Source organism: Neolamprologus multifasciatus, chromosome 7, assembly GCF_963576455.1.
Source record: "Neolamprologus multifasciatus chromosome 7, fNeoMul1.2, whole genome shotgun sequence".
NCBI lineage: Eukaryota > Metazoa > Chordata > Actinopteri > Cichliformes > Cichlidae > Neolamprologus > Neolamprologus multifasciatus.
The window spans coordinates 55,077,388-55,095,507 of record NC_140445.1 but is presented as its reverse complement, the minus strand read 5'-3'; the positions used below and the strand labels follow the sequence as shown (position 1 = coordinate 55,095,507).

At 41.3% G+C, this 18,120-nt stretch overlaps 1 protein-coding gene across 9 annotated transcripts; it reads right to left on the bottom strand.

Annotated features, from left to right (window-relative positions):
* Nucleotides 1–1,061: 1,061 nt before the first annotated feature.
* tpm1 (tropomyosin 1 (alpha)) lies at nucleotides 1,062–12,108 on the bottom strand. 9 transcript variants are annotated; one of them, XM_085166260.1, is made up of 10 exons: nucleotides 11,854–12,106; nucleotides 11,337–11,462; nucleotides 7,534–7,667; nucleotides 7,161–7,278; nucleotides 6,779–6,849; nucleotides 5,967–6,042; nucleotides 5,708–5,770; nucleotides 5,528–5,597; nucleotides 4,826–4,904; nucleotides 3,629–3,854 (listed from the first exon to the last, which is right to left on the bottom strand). In XM_085166260.1, exons 1-10 carry the CDS (start codon nucleotides 11,965–11,967, stop codon nucleotides 3,851–3,853), a joined length of 855 nt encoding a protein of 284 aa, XP_085022386.1. In that variant the 5' UTR covers nucleotides 11,968–12,106; the 3' UTR covers nucleotides 3,629–3,850. The 9 variants fall into 9 exon arrangements, with proteins under 9 accessions (XP_085022388.1, XP_085022385.1, XP_085022391.1 ...); XM_085166256.1 differs by lacking the exon at nucleotides 11,337–11,462 and adding an exon at nucleotides 11,032–11,157 and having other exon boundaries at nucleotides 11,854–12,102; XM_085166262.1 differs by lacking the exons at nucleotides 3,629–3,854; nucleotides 4,826–4,904 and adding an exon at nucleotides 1,062–1,938 and having other exon boundaries at nucleotides 11,854–12,108.
* Nucleotides 12,109–18,120: the final 6,012 nt, after the last annotated feature.

Sequence of the window (18,120 nt, the reverse complement as noted above, 5' to 3'; positions counted from 1 at the left end):
CGCTGAATCTCGAAGCAGATAGGCTACAGCAGCAGAAGACCAGATTGGATGCCACTTCCGTCACACAGGCTCACCAAAACTGGACAATAGAAGATTGGAAAAATATTATCTGGTCTTGATTTCTGCTGTAATAGAACAATAACATGAAAGCATAATTCTATCCTTCCTCGTATCAGCAGTTCAGTCTTGGGTTGTTGGTGTAATGGTGTGGGGAATATTTTCTTGGCACACTATGGGCTCCTTAATATCAACTGAGCATCATTTAAATGCCGCAATATTGTTGATGACCATGTCCCTCCATTTATGACCACAGTGTACTCATCTTCTGATGACTGATTCCAGGAGGACAAAGCTCCATGTCACAATATTCAAATCATCTCAAACTGGTTTCTTGAACATGATAATGTACTCAAATGGCATTCACAGTCACCAGATCTCAGTCCAATAGAGCACCCTTGGGATGGCAGATTCTCATAATGGATGTGCAGCCAATAAATCTGCAGCAACTGTGTGATGCTATCGGGGGATCATGGACCAAAATCTCTTAACCGACAACAAATGCTGTTTCCAGCATCTTGTTGAGTCTATGCCATGAAGAATTAAGGCAAAAGAGTATCCAACCCAGTACTAGCACAGTGTACCTATAAAGTGTCCAGTGAGTGTATATCTGATGTTTTATTGTAAAATTATTATAGTTTCTTAGATCAATTATTTAGAAGATTTCAGAGGGTAAATGACTGAACTGAACAAATACTGTAGCTGTTTTGGGTGAGCTGGAGTGAACCAAAGAAACACATTACAATGCTTTTGAAAAGATGGCAGTCAAACTGAGGCCCAAGGAAAAGAAAAAAGAAGTTTTGAAAATGCTGCAAAATTAATAGATTTATTTAATTTTTAGCTATTTGAAAAATGTAATACATTTTACATATGGAAAGATAAAATAAAATCTATTAAATAAGCTTTCTCTTTTCTTTTGCACTGCAATCAAGCTTCATTCAACTACAGGTCACCTGTGATGAACAAAACAAAAAGTCTACGTATGCACCACAAACAAAGTTACAAAACTTTCAAAACATGCTTTTATTTATATTTATATTTTTTACATTTTAGATATGATGACACTTGAGACGTGTACATTAAAACAATGCTAGAACAAAGCACTACCGGTACACCAAAAATCATACTATACAGACAAAATGAAACAATTTTGAACCTTGGTTTTAAACAACAACAACAACAACAAAAAGGGCTGAAATCTTGTGCCATTTCTTTAACATTACAGTAGCACCAGTATACATACTGACAGTGACTGTCAGGGTATACATACACTTGTGGTGACTTTCATGTGTATATTCGCTGGGGTGTAATGACTCTTCTTTAACATAGTTTGTTGTATGCGTAATGCTGAGGTTTTACTAAGTGCAAAATTTCTCCACTTTGTCCTTTGGTATGTGCATGATCAAGGCAGAATGCTACGTACCAGATCAGCTTAAAGGCAGTTGTAGAAAACAATCTTGTAACCAATGGTACTTGGTCAATGGTCATTTCACCAGATGACTTGTCAAAAAAAAAAAAAAAAATCAAGGATTGCAAAAGGCAAAGATAAAAACTGGCTTGCGAAAACAACCGTGTTTCTCAGTTTAGGCTTCATGAGAGGGAATGGTTAAGCGTTACTTCCCCTTTGAGTTCTGCTGAAGGCAGGACGATGCAATAAGAATAGCATCTGGCTGTTTGTTCTCCACCATTGGCAAGGTACGAGAAGAAGGGGTTTACGGTAAGCAAGGTGCAAATACATAAAGCCAAAACCACAGTGTATGTGTGTGTGAGGGGCAAGGGGAGGGGTCAGACCGTGCTTTCACAAATTATTCAGTTCCATTAGAGTCTGGTCCAGCATCTGGTGCATTTCGAGGTTCTCTTCTTTAGCTTGTGATACTTTCTCTGTTAGAACAATCAAAATGAAAACATTTTAATGTCACACAAGCGCACACAAGTGAGTCAGCTGGTTAGCTTGCATTAATAATCAAGCTGGCTACATTGTTCAGGTCAGTTGGTAAATCTGAGTGCTTTTTAACCCGACCTGCACAGCACTGACAGCAAACAAGAGAAACACAGAATAGCAAGCGGTCATGCAGATTACAAATACACTGCAACTGATACAGAACACACAGCAACAGTATACAGGTAGATTGTTATAGTGTTGGTTATAACAGTTTATTAATGCCAAACTAAAGGTTAGAAAATTATATGTAATTAAAGATAATCCCTGATTTTTACGGTTTCAAATACACTTCCACCAACAGCGACACAGACACATCGAGCAGCACAGGCATCGTACTCGGGCAATGCAAACGGAAGAGCTTTGGATCTTACGCTGGGTCCGATTGTCATACGCACACTGAAAGCAAAACCGCAGTGAACGGAACAAACGCATGAACGAGTTAGTCCTCATTCAAGGCCACGCGAAGTTCATTAGAGAGAAGGCGGTTTTTCTCAAGTCGATGGTAGAGGCGATCTTTGCAGTCAGAAAGCAAGTTGAAAAAACAGAGAGAATAGGAAATCAGAGGAAAACAGGAAAAGAGAAAGTGGAATACCCTTTGACATCTACCTTCTCTAGAAAGGAGCACCGAGAGATTGGTTTAATCTTTGTAAAAGGTCTAAATAGCCATAATAATAAATGATATTACAAAATAAAGTATTTTGATGGTTCCTGCTTTTTCTTTTTGTCTGCAAGAGGCGAGCCAGGGCTGTGCATAGAATAAGAAACAGAAGATAGAGCATTGTGACAAAAAAAGAGCCAAAGATCTAAATCCTAAAATGGAACCATTTAAGTTGAAAAATGAAGAAACAGAAAAATAAATCATGAATTCAATCACTACTCTGTCTTGATTATTCACTCAGTTTCCTGTAAGTATCTTTAATGTGGCTGCTAAACCTCAGCCAGTCTTTAGGCCAAATTTGGTTTCATGCTCACTCCTGCTAATCTTGATCTCTCCCAATTTATGGCAATGACTTTAATACAAAGACTCTGAATGTGTCATGGTGTATTTATTTAAATATATGACAAGATACCATATATCATACAAATCCTGTTTGTCATAATCACTGATGTCAGTCAGTTTCATCCAATATGTCATCGTCAGATGAGGTTCCACAACTCTTACATACTGTTCTGCACGCCACCCATTACTCTACGTTGCCACAGTCTTGCTGATAACAGCCCAACGCCAATTACCACCAGCTCGAACATCCTTCCTGCCAATTACTCCCATCACAATACTACATGTTCAAAAGTGCTTGCATGCATCAGTCAACTAGACTCAGCTTTCAGTCAAGTATCTACGGATGCTGGAGGTTTCTGTGCTTTCAGTATTGCTATGATATTCCTATTATATCAGCTTCACAGAAAAGAAAAACTTTGGAAGAAGAAGAAAATGAACATCGACTGAAATCCATAAAACTACACCATGGAAGAGTGAGGACCTAGTGGTTTGTTGAGATGCAAGAAAAGAAAAAAAAGGAGAAAATGATTCAATAACATAACTTAAAATCAAGGCTTCCTGGTTTTATTAGAGCCAGTGAAAAATAAATATGAATGAAAAATAAAAAGGACAGAGAAAAGAGATACAGCTTTACATAGAAGGAAGGACGTTTATTTTTTTTTTACACAACGCAGAAAGATTCTAGGATTCTGTACAAGTGATGGGATGCAAGTAATGTTGACATGAAGACATGAGGGGGAAAGGGAAGCAAAGACAGAGAGGGAAGGGGGGAAAAAATGGAGAAAAGGCTGGAGAGAGCAGACAGATGCTGCTCAGCCGGCAGGAGGCGTCTTTGATGAGGTGTAAACAATTTATCTGTGTGGAAGAGAAGAAGTAGAGTGAACCTGGGGGGAGCAGGAGGGGGACCTACGGAAATGTAAAATGCTAACCAAAATACACCAGACACACGGGAGTCACGGAAGGGCACCACAAAAACCACAATGCACAGTGTAAATGCATCCTGTGCATTGAAAAACACTTGCAAACACACACACACACACTGAAGGGTTGGGGCAAGTCCTTCCTGTGATTACATCAACACCTTCCTGCTACATCACGAGGTGCAGCGCTCAACTGACAGACAGTTGTGGCTCTCATCTTTACACACTGGGAATTTTACTTAGGAAAAACTGTGGGCTCAGCCACACTGGTGCTACGCTATGGTCTCTTCTCCTCACCTGGTATATTGACATAGCAAAGGAGGGTATCACAAACACATGTGTGGGCCTTTCTTCTCAACGGAAGTAGACCATATTAGTAGAAATGGGAGTAAACCAGTTTCAGTGAAAGAAAAAAATCATTATTGCAGTTTTTGTCAATCAACAGCTTGCATGCATTGCTTAAGAAGTGAAAATGTCCAACGATATTACAATGGGCACTTGAACATAAAAGAATCTAAATATTAACATTCTGCGTTCTGTTCATGCATGAAATGACTTCATTCGTTTTTTTTTCTGTACTCTCAAACGTCAAAGATACTGACACAAAAGGCATACAGTATCATCATAAGGACACAATTAAAGACAGGATTATCTAGTACAGGAGCAGCTCAAGTACAGAGGCAACAAATTTCTGTTTTAAGACTTGAAACTTTATATATAAGACTATATATAAAAAAGGAATTTTAGTATAGATGAGATGTTTAGTTCTAGTGAGCATGTAAAATAATAAATGAGGGAGACAAAAGAGGTGAGGCATTTGATGTGCAGGTAACACAGGTGCAGGCCAGAGGCGAGAGAGGGGGCATGATGGTGGAAACAAGCAGGTACGGCAAGTAGAAAAATTACATGGAAGTCATGTCGTTGAGGGCGTGGTCCAGCTCCTCGCTGATGGCCTTGTACTTCAGTTTCTGGGCATACAACTCATCTATTGGTGGGCCAGGAGTGAAAGGTGCATGTTGGGGGTGGGGCGGGAGGTAGGGAGGTGATTGAAAGCAAAAGGTGGAGGAGGAACATGACACAAGGAGGTGGAAGGTGAAGCATCCAGACCATTTGCAGGACAGGGAAGGAAAAAACACACATGGAGAGAGGACAGAAAAACGAGGGGGGAAAAAAGGAAACAAAGTTACACCAGAAAGACAGAGTGGATGTGCAGCAGATCTAAGGTTAGATTCTACAGCACCATTGAGAAATGGGCTGTATTTCACTGCAATGTGGTGCTTATAGGACTAAATCAACACCTAAGCCTGATATCGCTGCTTAACTTTAAAACCACCCTTTCCTACCTGGAACTGAAAAAAGCAACCAACTAAATGTAATAGTGAAAGGATAAGAAGTACCAAAATAGAAATAAGATGCTGTCTGAAAAAAAAGAGAAGATGAAGCAGGATAGAGTTCAAAAAGAAATGTGAAAAAGGGACCTAGGAGATTTTTTGAAACACTTACCCAAAACACTTCCAATGATACAATAAACATTGCAAAAATAATAATAGTAGCATTCTGGGTTTGGAGGCAGAAAAGCAAGCCAACAAAAACCCCCAAAAAGCATACCTTCCAGGTCATCAATGGTCTTCTCAAGCTTGGCTACTGATCTCTCAGCGAACTCAGCACGAGTCTCAGCCTGCATTACAGAGACAGATTCAGATGTCAGTCCAACACTTGATGTGGAAACTTGTGTAAATTATCCTGGTGTGAGCCTAAAACACCAGATGGGGCATTGTGAAACTGTACCTCCTTCAGCTTGTCAGTGAGGACCTTGATCTCCTCCTCATACTTGTCCTCCTTCTGTGAGTACTGTGGGTCAAAAACAACAACAGCAATAAGGAATCGCAAACATGTGCGTTGAGATAAATACTTTCACTGCATTTATAGAAATGAGTTTTAAAAAAAAAACAGAAGTGAAGAGGCTCTTCTGCGCCCCATCCATCAAGTCTGCAGGGGAGCTGCAAGGGTTTGACAGCATGCAGTCGCCCGGAAGGGTGGCACGTACCTTCTCAGCCTGTGCCTCCAGTGACTTCAGGTTGTTGGTCACAGTTTTCAACTCTTCCTCAAGCTCAGAGCATTTGCTGGTGTTTTAGGGGATAAAGTTGCCAAGGACGAGTAGGAAAAAGGAGGGAGACGACGATGGACAGATCCGGAGGTAGACACAAATAAAAAGGTGGAGGGAAAAAGAAGGAAGGAGGGGGAGAGGAAACAAAATAATAAATAAAAACTACAGGGTTTTAACAAGGAGGGAACGCCAAGTACCTCAAAAGTGCCTTAACAGAGCAGGAATGTGAGAAAACACAGTAGCAGTGTGTTTTTTATCTGTTTGGATTGAAACATCATGCTTTTCTGTGGTGTTATTCTTGCACAGCCCCTGCCATGTTAGGCATGAAACAGTCTAATTGCACTTGGAATTAAAGAGCACAATGAAGGAGAGGAGCAAGCACAGCAAGCGAAGCAGTGAGAAGAGCCACTCAGAGATACAAATGTGTTATGCTTTCTGTTTGCAGTACCTGTATGACTGTGGAGTTTAGTGATTTCATGCTTTGCTCCAAAACCCTTAGTTCATCCTCCACTCTTCGAGCACGCCTGTTAGTGGGTGTGGCGCGCATGTGCAAGCCAAAACCATTCAAACCACGAGGGGCATGCAAATAATCAGCACATACAGTAAGAACACAAGGCACACAGTTCAAATGGAAACAACTACTAGACTTTTAAGTGTTAGCGCTCGAAGCTTCCTGAGTATTTCAATTCCAGCATACGTGCAAGTTTAAGCAAAGATTTTGTGTGTGAAAAAAAAAAGGCAAAAGGACTTACCCTTCTGACAGCTCAGCGCGCTCCTCTGTACGCTCCAGATCACCCTCAATGATGACCAGTTTACGGGCAACCTTTTGGTGTAGCACAACAAAGTTTTTAGAAAAAAAGAACCATGAAATGACTGTGAGACAGTTAGCACTGGGTTACATCCAGCCCAGAGTGTTTCACCCGTTTACGATTATCCTTACAACTCCAATTCTGGTGAATTATAAACAAGGTTTAAAGGATACAGGACATATTAAAAACTTTCCAGTGAAAATTCAAGTGTTATGACTGGGTAAAAACAAGTTTAACAGAATGAAGAGCTCAGGGTTGTTATAACTGAATTAATGTCTGTTGCCGAGCTATCAATTTCAAAGCTAAATGCTTAAAAAAAACTCGCCTCCTCATATTTGCGGTCAGCCTCCTCAGCGATGTGTTTGGCCTCTTTCAGCTGGATCTCCTGCAGCTCCATCTTCTCCTCGTCCTTCATGGCCCTGTTCTCAATGACCTTCATGCCTCTGTGTGTGGGAACAGTCAAAGAATGTTAAGAATTAAGTGGTGAGACCTGACAGACTTCCTGCAGTTTTCCCCGAGGACCCTATGTGGTTAAATAGTAGTGCTGGCAAGTAAATCTTTAATGTGCTCCTAAGGTGAATACCTAAATGTTTTCCGATATTAAAAAAGAGCAGAGGCCCGTCTACAAAGGAGTGGAAACATGTTCACACGGCCTGTTTACCTCCCTGTCTGAGCCTGAGCTGCCTCACAAAACTCACCTCTCACTCTCATCAGCAGCCTTCTCAGCCTCCTCCAGCTTGGTCAGAGCAGTGGCCAGACGCTCCTGAGCGCGATCCAACTCCTCCTCAACCAGCTGGATACGTCTGTTAAGGGAAGCGACCTCTCCCTCAGCCTAAGGAAAGAAGAAACATCATGTCGGGAGATTGTTTTTGCGGGTATGCTCAACAAATCAGTCACATATAGCACAACAAGAAAGTCGGTCCAAAGAAAGCAACTGGTGAATGTCTTGGTTTATTAGAGTAGGTGTCGCCACCATTGTTTTTATGCCCACTGAGAGAGTGTAATAGTGGTTGTTCTGAAGTGTTATCTGTAAGCCACCTGTTGGGAAAAGCCCTCCCACCAGGCCTACTCCTCATTGACTATGTATAATGATAATTTCCCCAAACTAACATAAGGCTGAATGTCGCGCCTCATTACTGAGCTCCCCTGAGAGGACATTAACAAGGCTCAAGTCAAAAGGGCCTGGCGCAATTAATGAATTCTGGAAATGACTGCTTGCATTCTACAGCTACAAAGTAGGCTCCCTGGGGTTTGAAACATTTAAGTGTAATTTATCTGGTCATCAGTGTAAGCTATGGAATCTGTGTTAAATGAGGTGGTATCTTTGCAGAAAAGCTGATATACACGAGTACACATTGGAAAAAAAAGGTGGGTCTTTTTATGATTATTCAAACGTGTAGCTACTTCTGCTTTCTGACACTGCTCAGCAGGGATCAAGACCTGCACTGGTGTCACTGAAAAGCAGATACATTCGGCAGAAGCCTGCACACGAGGCAAAAGTCTTTTCAGAAGCTTTCCCCTGCAGCCTTAGGTTAAAGTGTGCAGCGCTGGGCCAGAGTGCACTGGATGTTTTTAAAGCATGATGAGGAAGTTTCTAATGACCTATAAACCCATTAGTGGTCACTACTATTTCTAATACATTATAGTTTGTCAACATTAATTACAAGCTGTTACACTAAGAGATTAACTCTGACTGCTGCGAGCCTGTGCACTAAGATTTATTTCCCGTATAGATAACTACCGCTATGTTCTGTTGCTCGTTGCTGTGAAACTATATTGTCCTTATAAGGGCAAGTCAAAGAGCATAAGCTGACAGAGCACACTGGCACCTTCGAATGTTGCCACAGTGGTAGTTTCCTGGTTGCTGAAAATACTTTATTCAAATGTGTGGCCTGCTCCTGGTTGGGCTGGAGCAATGAATTAAAGGATCGCAACATATATATATATATATATATATATATATATATATATATATATATATATATATATATATATATATATATATATATATATATAAACGGAAAGGAAATGCAAGTGAAGTCGTTTAAGGAGCTGAGACAATACAATGGCACAAAGTGCCACAGTTGCTGCTGAGCCAACAGGGCATCAGCGGCCTAACGTTGCCAATTAGAGGCGCTTATCCAGGAGCAGCGGGCTATCAAAGCTTCATCTGAGACTTGCGGTGGCACACGGAGAGCCAAGTAAAAGCTCAGCTTCCAGCACTGGGATGGGTCAAGAGCAATCCCGCTATCTCACTGTGTATCAATTCAAACTATGGCCCTACATGAACTCCAAACAAGTGCACAGGAAATGATACAGAGAGAGAGAGACAAAAAGGAGGCAATTGTGCGCTCGCAGGTAGGCTCTAAGCGCGGTAAACATGCTTACTTGTTCCCTGGCTTTCCTGTGCGCAAGCAACTCCTTCTGTAATCTCTCGGCTCTGTCTTCAGCACCGTCTGCCTGCTCTTGTAAGGATTTGATCTTTCGTTTCACTGCATCCAGCGATGTCACTCCTGCCATTGTTTATGTACCGTTGTATATACTTAGATATATAATATAAAAAACAGCACTACACTTTTGCGCTGCAGCACAGTTTCCGAGAATTTCACCAGGAACGAGGTGACGTCCTTGGTTGTGCAGAGGGCTACGTGAAGAGAGGCAAAAGAGTGCGCAAGCCTTCTGGAGACGCACTGTGCAGTGAATGTATTTACCAGGAAGTACGGTGATTTCAAAAGAAGCATGAAAAAATAACCGGTAACCTGCGGGGTTGTGCAAAACTTTAGACGGCGATAACATGCTGCACTGCCACTGTAAAATAATAAAATATAATAAAATGTAAAAGATACAAAATACCAATGCCGTTTAATGACGTGAACACACCCAGACCCACACACAGCGGAGCGTACTCGTAGCGTACACTGTGCTACAGCCCCCTCTGCGGGTCAGCCGCGAGCAGTACATACGTGGCAGTGAAATGTTTTGGAGAGTGCAGGACATTCAATAAGTCTTCACTGGCTACAGTAATTACAGGCTGCCGTTGAAACTTTGCAAATATCACGGAACAACCAATCATAAAATATGTAAGGGAAAAACAAGTCCATAAAACATAAGTAGTAGTTAAAGTTACTCGAACAACCCACAAACTATCTGGTAAATATCTTTTTCTTTGGGGGGGGCACACCACAATATGTTTTCTATAGGGAATGAAATGTCCAATCAAATACGAGCTGAGAAGACTCAATTACTCAATTGACTTTTGACCCAGTTTGTCCTAACCACCCACCCACCCCCTACTTTCAGATCCAATTAAAAGATTATTACAGCTTGTTTCCCCTCTGTAACCGGATTCGTCTGATTGAGTTTTATAAGCAAACGTCTCTATCTGCCGAACTTGATGTTGGCCGTCACCTCTTGTCATTCGAGGGACCCCTGTCGTAAAAATCTATCTTTATGAGGCCATTAAGATGACAAAATCTGAATTCTTTACATAATTTATTTTATTTATTTATTTTTGTCACGCATTTATTACCAAGGGGATAAAACAGTGGGGCAACAAAACAAAGTTTTCTTCTTCTTTTTTAAAGAACCGTTTATTCAATCGAAAAAAATGCTGCAGCTTTCTTTTCTTTTCTTTTTTCCTTTTTAATTTGTGTGCTGCTCAAGACTTTTTGATAGGGAAACGCTTTTTTTCCCTTTGGTCAGCAAAGAGCGCAGCACGCAGATGTGAGCTCTATCTTGACCATATAAAGCAGTGGGCTATATTTATCTAGGCGCTTGAGCTTTTTGGGAAGGCTGTGCGTTCAGTCTGCATGACTTATCGCTCTGAAAAGACCTAAAAGGCGGAGATCACGGTCCACAAACACGAGAGATTGTTACAAATTTGTACAGAAATACCGACGAGGCTCCAGGGGAGGATTAACTGAGTTTAAAAATAGATGTTTTGAAAGTGCTATATTTGAACAATTAAACCGACTTTCTTTGGACTGTGATTGTGCGTGTGACAATTCAAGAAACGACAGTTCCAGCTACGGGTCTAAATGGTTGATTAAAAACAAACAAACAAATAAATAAAAGTTTGTAGTGCATCCACAGATTGGAGCAGTGGTGGTGAACTGTCGCTTCCCTCAGAGGTGGCAGAATGAAGATGTGGGGTAGCGTGTAGGAATGGTGACATTGTAAATCCCTTCCTTACTTACATCGGTGGCTTTCTTCTCAGCCAGCTCAAGTTTCTCCTGGGCATCTTTAAGAGCCTCGGAGTACTTGTCCAACTCATCCTCAGTTCCCTTCAGTTTCTTCTGCAGAGCTACCAAATCGTCCTCAAGCTGAGTTTCAGTGCAGGACAGTTTCAGGGGTGATCAGCGGAGGGTCGGAGTTGCGTGAGCGCGCACAGGCGCAAAAGCGCATACACACAGAGAAGAGAGAGAGAGAGGGGGGACAGCACACGGGAAAGAAAGAGACAGGAGAAAAGTTAGGGAAGCTCATGCACTTCAGGATCAGATACCTTGGTGGCGACCTCCTCAGCAGTCAGCAGCTTTTCTTCAGCTGTTTGGAACTCCTCAAGCACTTTATCTCTTTCGTCCTCAGTTATACGCAATTTCTTTTCCATCTCTCTTATATCGTCCTCTAACTTCACATGCATATGAACAAATTATACAGTTAAACAGAATATAACAGAAACATGCAGTTTTCAACGATCAAGCGACATTTCTCTTAAACTGACTTAATCAAAAATGATTTCTGGGTTATATGGTTTATGGGTTACATCAACAGTTGCTAAAACAGTGGAGAGGATGATTTTTTTTTTATCATTCTTCAAAAATGACATTAAAAATGCAAAAAATGTTTACAGGATGGATTATTCTTAATTTTAATCCTTAACTGGGATTATCCATGAAAATAATTAATCCGTTTTAAGGAGGCGGTCCATTTAAACTGGTATTCCTGCATTTTTACTGCATCTTTCGGGTTTTCCCACAAAAGGAAGAAGGACAAAAAAAAAACAAAAAAAAACAGCCGACCTGTTTGCTTCTGTCCTCTGCTGCTTTCTTGTCTGACTCGGCCTGCTCAGCTCTGTCCAAGGCATTCTCCTTGTCGAGCTTGAGCATCTGCATCTTCTTCTTAATGGCATCCATGGCTGCTTAGTGTTGTTCGGCGGCACCGACAAAACGTCCAACGGAAAACCAAGGAGAGAGTGGGAGAGGGGCTGGGGCGTCTGTGCCTAACTGAAGGCTAAGCTGGAGTGCAGGCTCTGCCTGACTTTGCACTGTCAAATATGTACTTTCAAGGTGGTGGTGGTGGGGGAGTGACTGGATTCCTTTGGACATCCAATACTTTTTGGGAGGAGGCGTGTGTGGGTGCTCCGGCGTTTTTTTAAGGATCTGCTTGGCTATTCGTTGCTCCCATACATTTGAGACGCCTTTATATGGGGTGTGACGAGTATGGGTATGCTCCCACGGAAAGGGTTCCTGCCATTTAATGTCAGAGAAGATGCAGAAAAAGACTGTTTACGTTTGCGTTAACGCCCCGGTCACCCATTTAAAAGCAACATGCAGCCTCTGTCTCTGAATTGAGTGGCCTGCACTTTCCCAAAGTTTCTGAAAGTTGGCATATGTTTAATTTGCAAAGAAATTATGTTTTCTGGTCTTACTTCACAGTGGCAGTGCCTTCCTGTTTTCCTGCGTCTCTTCTTGCTCTGGAAAAGCTGGGAGAGGGACCAGAGCCAGCTGCAGAACAAGCTTTTGTCACCGTGTAGTCTATGGTAGCTCTTTATCTCTGCCTGAGTGTGTTTGGGTGGCTGAGTGTAAGTTCGCTTGGAATATGCTGTAGTGGCTCTTTGTGATATGAGATGCTTTTGGTTAGCCACGCAAGCCCTAGAGGCATTGTTCACAGTCTAGGGGGCTCAACAGAGGGAAGTGTTTACCTGATAATGTATCAGATATCCCTCATGTAAACCGTTGATGTGTCATTTGTCTGGCATCACAGCATCCTGGCAGCTTTGTACTTCAATAAGAGCAGCTAAGTCACTGATTGACTTGTGATTTGTGAAATGTTTACTGTTTTAAAAACTAATGAAGAAGAAAATTTCACATCATATTGCATATTTATTACTAGCCTTACTAAATTTAAGCAATTACTATTCAATGCGATTATAACAATATGCCTAACAGAAATTATATCAAGTAATGATCCCTCTGCAGTAACTTAGTGAAAAGTCAAAGCACACTACTACGGTGACCGAGGACACTCCAAGTGTCTTTTAGTCTTCTCAAGGATATTTTTAGGATCGACTTCTCTTCCATGCACCTGCCTTAGTCTGTAATGGATCCAAGACACTGTGCCAAGAGTGGAAGGTCTAAAGGCATTAGATATGTCTCTTAAAATAATCCCTGTCTTGCTCAGGCTTTGGCCTGTTTTATAGAATATTGTTGCTATGCTTAGCAGACTGAATAAAAGAAATAATTACATAATAAGGAGCAAATTATGATTTTTACAGTGCCAGAGAAAGATGAGACTTCTTATCCTATTGATTTATTTGTCTCTATCCAATTGAGCCATTAGTGGTTGTTTTTGTTTTTATTTACATTTGACTGTCATGAGCCCTAAAAGAAAATGCATTTTGCTAATCTGGGAACAGCCTTTGTTTTCTAATTATTAATGGCAGTGAAAGACACTGTTTACAGAGTTTGTGTCTAACTGCTCTTCTCTCACACTAAAATCAAAGCTCTGGAAAGGTTTTCTCTATAAATAAGGACGTCTGGAAGGTTGCTGCAGAGGTCTTTCCTGAGTCTTGCATGACTGACTTAGTAAATTAAGCTACTTCATTTATTTAATGCTTTGAGTGTTCAGTCCTTTCTTTCTTTGTTTGTTGCCATATTGTGCACAGTATTGTGAATGTTTCTGGTTACACTACCTATGCACAGTTTGCCATTTATGTTTTCAGTAATGTATAATTTATAGTGCACTGCTGGTTGTTCTTGATTTGGAATTCCATATTCATTATCTTGAACAGGATTTCCAGTTAAATGGCATGCTAGAGTTCCTGTAGCACCCCTGGAATGAAAATAAGCTCCTTTTATCATGTTTTACTGTAAATCGTTGGCACATTAAGAATGCCCCAGGGCCTAATATGTTTATTTTGAATGAAATCCAGATATTAGTGAAAACCTGCCGAGCTCCAAGTTGCATTCCACTGGAAAATTAAAGGTACTCTCACACAAGAGCCGAGCTGAAGGTAACACTTAAGTTTTCTTTCATTTTTACAAATGAGAAGGCAATAACAAACTCTTTCAGTATTTGAGGCTTAAGGCATTTAAGAAAGCCACCACATGGAAAAAGTGTTTTTTTTTTTTCAAGGCTGCAGAATGAAAAAAGAAAAGAAAAAGAAAAGATCTAGACATGTAATTTTGAGCTCTTTGAAAGAAAAGAAAAAACTCGGTCTCCGAAGCCCATTAAAGCTGCCAACCTAGTCTAAGCCTACGTCCTACAATATGCAGCATTGAAGCTGGGATTTAAAGATAAATGCTTTTTTGGGACTTACTTGTTGGAACATTATAAATAACTTCACTCTTATTGTGCAGTCTTCTCCCACAAAGCTTTGCCGCATCAGTAAAGAATTTACTGTGTTGAAAATAGTAAACACTCATTTAAAGGCCGTGAATATTCTTAACAATTATCCTTAGAGGTGGAAACAACTGAGGGGAACACAGTCAAGGAAGAATTCCGTCCTACTGTGGGTTGAAAACACAGACTTGCAATCAGACAACTGTTGCCTATTTTCTGGACAGGTCTGGGATACTCTGTCATGTTGGAATTCTGATTGTCTCCCCGTATCACGATTTGGTCTGCAGGAGGGGACAGCTGAGTGAGACAGGTGGGGCTATCGTCATATTCAAATTCAAATCAGTGAAAGCTTTTGTAGCTCACATGTTTATAAATAAGGGTTTAAAAAAGGATGCCATACATAATCGAATTAGAGCGTGTTAAACACATAAATATAGACGCAAAAAGGTCAAAAGCTGGTAGAAAGAAAGTCTTTCAATTACGGACCGTTTGTGATCCCCCCGAATTTAAATGACACAAAGCAGCCATTTGGAGCTGCTTTATAATATTGTAACACTGTAATAGTTAATCTGTTAGTCCTACAATGACAGACCACTCTGTATGTGGAATGTCCGGTTCTCCTCAGCTGACGCTCTGGGAGTAGCCGAGCTTTACTTGGCCACTGTGCCTGAACCCATGTTTGCATAAGAGGACACTTGGGAGAGATATTTAGGGTCTAGTCGTGGCTTAAATGTTACTACATTAGAGAAAGGATCCATTTGCTTCTGTTCTGTTTATTGTGTTGTGTGCATTTACAAAAGTTATCGGATGCAAAGACTGGAAGTTCTTCCAGGAAAACACTTAAAAACTTTCCTGAGGTTTTGCCATATGCGTTGAAACCACAAGCCAACTTGTGAGTGATTATTTTCTAATGATGCACGGTATTACTGATTGCACCGATACACAGCAGTGAACGTTTCAAGGGTGGTTCTCCTCCATGTTGAGTGCATGGCTGCTGAGTGAAGTACAGTGATTGCAGACCCCTCGTCAAATACCATCTTAAGGTTTCTGCAGACACCATCCAGATATATATAGATAGAAAACTTCTTGGCCCTTTGGGATGGTACCCCCGTGATTAGATAGCTCCATGCAGGGGCATTTAGCATAGCAAAAACTGAGATGGGGTTCTGGGAGGGTGCAACTTAAGATGTAACCCAAGCCCAGCCCATGCCCTACTGACGATGGGTTTATCCACAGTAATGTTCCACTGACATATACTGGTAGTCGTAAGACTTGAACTGGTTTATTATTGAGCACAGGTGGACATCTAACCATGTGGACATCCAACCATGGCACAGAGACAGCTACAGTATTTAACTTGATGGATAGTTGCAATGAGGCTGTGACACTTTGATTCGCTCCTTTTTGTGTGGTGATAAATCTGTCATTAAGGGTGTAAATCACACCGACACGTTCCTTCTGTTTTAATCCCAGCAAACCTATTGTTTAAATGACAAACACTGAGAGTACAGTATGAGCTGATCAGAATTCACAGTTTTCGCCAAAGGCAAATTCCTTAGGTATGAAGGTCAACCTAATTCAGCTGCAGGTGTTCCACTGAAGATGGGTAGCTTTCTTCCAGTGCCAAGATTTTGCTACAGCACAAGTAGCTGCTGTTAAAAGAAAGGATCTGTCATCCCACAGGCTGTGGGAAAAAAAAATCCTCTTACAGTCCACGAATGAGACACAAACCTTTCAGTTTTATAAAAAACACATATGTCTATGAGAGTCCTGAAATGAATTTCTAAATGCATTTTTGAAATTCATAATCGGTCAAAGCTGAGATTTAAAGCTCATTTTTCAAGTGTGCAGAAAAGCTCTGTGACAATACGAAAGCCACAACAAGTTATTGAGAAAAAACAAGCTGAGCCATGGAGAAAAATTCCAAAAGTTAACACGTTCAGTAGAGCAAACACAAATGTGGGTAGAAGTCATAATGGAGGAATATTTGTGGCCTCGGCAGGGCGCCTCCCAGACAGTTTGTTTGTGTTCTTCCCCTCTTAGAGGGGGGACACACAGAGAGGGAAGACTGTAAGCCATATCTGATGCTGCTCAGTCAGCTTAGACTAGAAGCGGGTGGGGTTGGCATCTGTGGGGAACTGTCACGATTCATTTCACACTTATGTGGGATGCCATGCCACAATCCTAGTGTAAAATCAAATTCTCAAAAGCCAAGAAATGTCAAGGCACGAATAGTGAAAGGAAAAAAATACAAAACACTGATTTGTGAGACATTCAGCTTTACAAATATGTCTCCAGCAAAATCACATTTTTTGGCCTTTGTGTTTATTTGTACACAGAAGGGCGAGTCAAGCCGGAAGTGCAGTGAACTGTTGTTTACAGGCAGCTTCGACATCTCCCGGTTCCAGATAAGGAGTCCAAAAATTTACTCTTGGTGGATTTAAAGCTGTTAAAACATCTTTCTAAACCTCTTTCCTGTGTTTTTTTTTCTATCATTAACTTAAATGCCCGTCTATTGCTTTGTGCTTGCTGACGTACTCACCCAATTATTGTCGCATTGTACATCTGAGTTCGCAGCTGCCAAATATCTCGAGGACAGCTCTATTCAAATATTTGCCTTCAATCTTTTGCCCTTCGTGTCACAGGGCTAGAAGTTTCCGTGTTTGCGCACGAACGAAAAAACCTTTCATATATGTGTCCATATATGGGCTCTCTGGTGTAAGTGAGGTAGACATAAGAGGGCTAACTTGCGGGGGCTTTTTGTGAGGTCCAAAAGCATACTCGATATTTCTTTCCATTCCTTGGGGCTATAAAATGTCTTGGTATGCACTTCTAGCTCAGCCACTGTTCTCCCTGCCTGTCAGAGCTCTCTGGCACGGATGGCCAGAGGAGGAGGATGCTGAGATTGTGTTGTATTTCTGTGGTTTTGCTTGATGTAATCTAAATCACTTCATACAAACTTTTCTTAATGCATCCTCTTATGAGAATTCTTTTCGAGGCAGAGTAATTTTCCTTACTTACGACTGCCATGTCAGTAAGCAAAAGACTTTGCATGTTGTAAATCCAAAACAGGAGACGATGGTTCATATCATGTTTTCGTATGAGTTCCAGACTCCAAGCTGACTAAATGAAAGGGCCATAATGTGAAGTGTGTGTGAGAACCTCTGGTGATGAGACATTCCAGTGTGGTTCTGGCTGGCTGTTTGAACACACGCACTGTGTTCACTGTGCCTGGGTCACAGTGGCCTCTCCGCAGCGAGAAATGCCATAGGAACCCACAGCTCTGCAGCACCTGCATTTTCATACCAAAGCCTGTCTTGTGGCCCCACGTTTGATCAGATGCCACGACAGTTTTCCCAGCAAAGCGACGACTCACCACACAGCTAGGGATCTAGATAAAACAGTTGTGCAAAGTCGGTCATAAAGCAGCTGAGCGGATAGACATGAAAATAAATAGACACTCATTTGGTGTGGTCTGCTTAGTTCCTGCCCTGGGACCTTGGATGTCAGAGATAACAATGTACAGTATGATAAAAGGATCATTATGCTGAGGCTGCCTGAAGACACTCCCGTCAAAAGAACAGGAAAGACTGGTGGTGGGAGGATCCCTTTATTAAATAAAAGCACCAGGACATGAATGTAAAATCTTGCTTCGTGAATTAGATGAATTAAATCGTACTTCAGTACAAATGCAGAAAATGTTATCAGCAAAATGTACTCAGAGC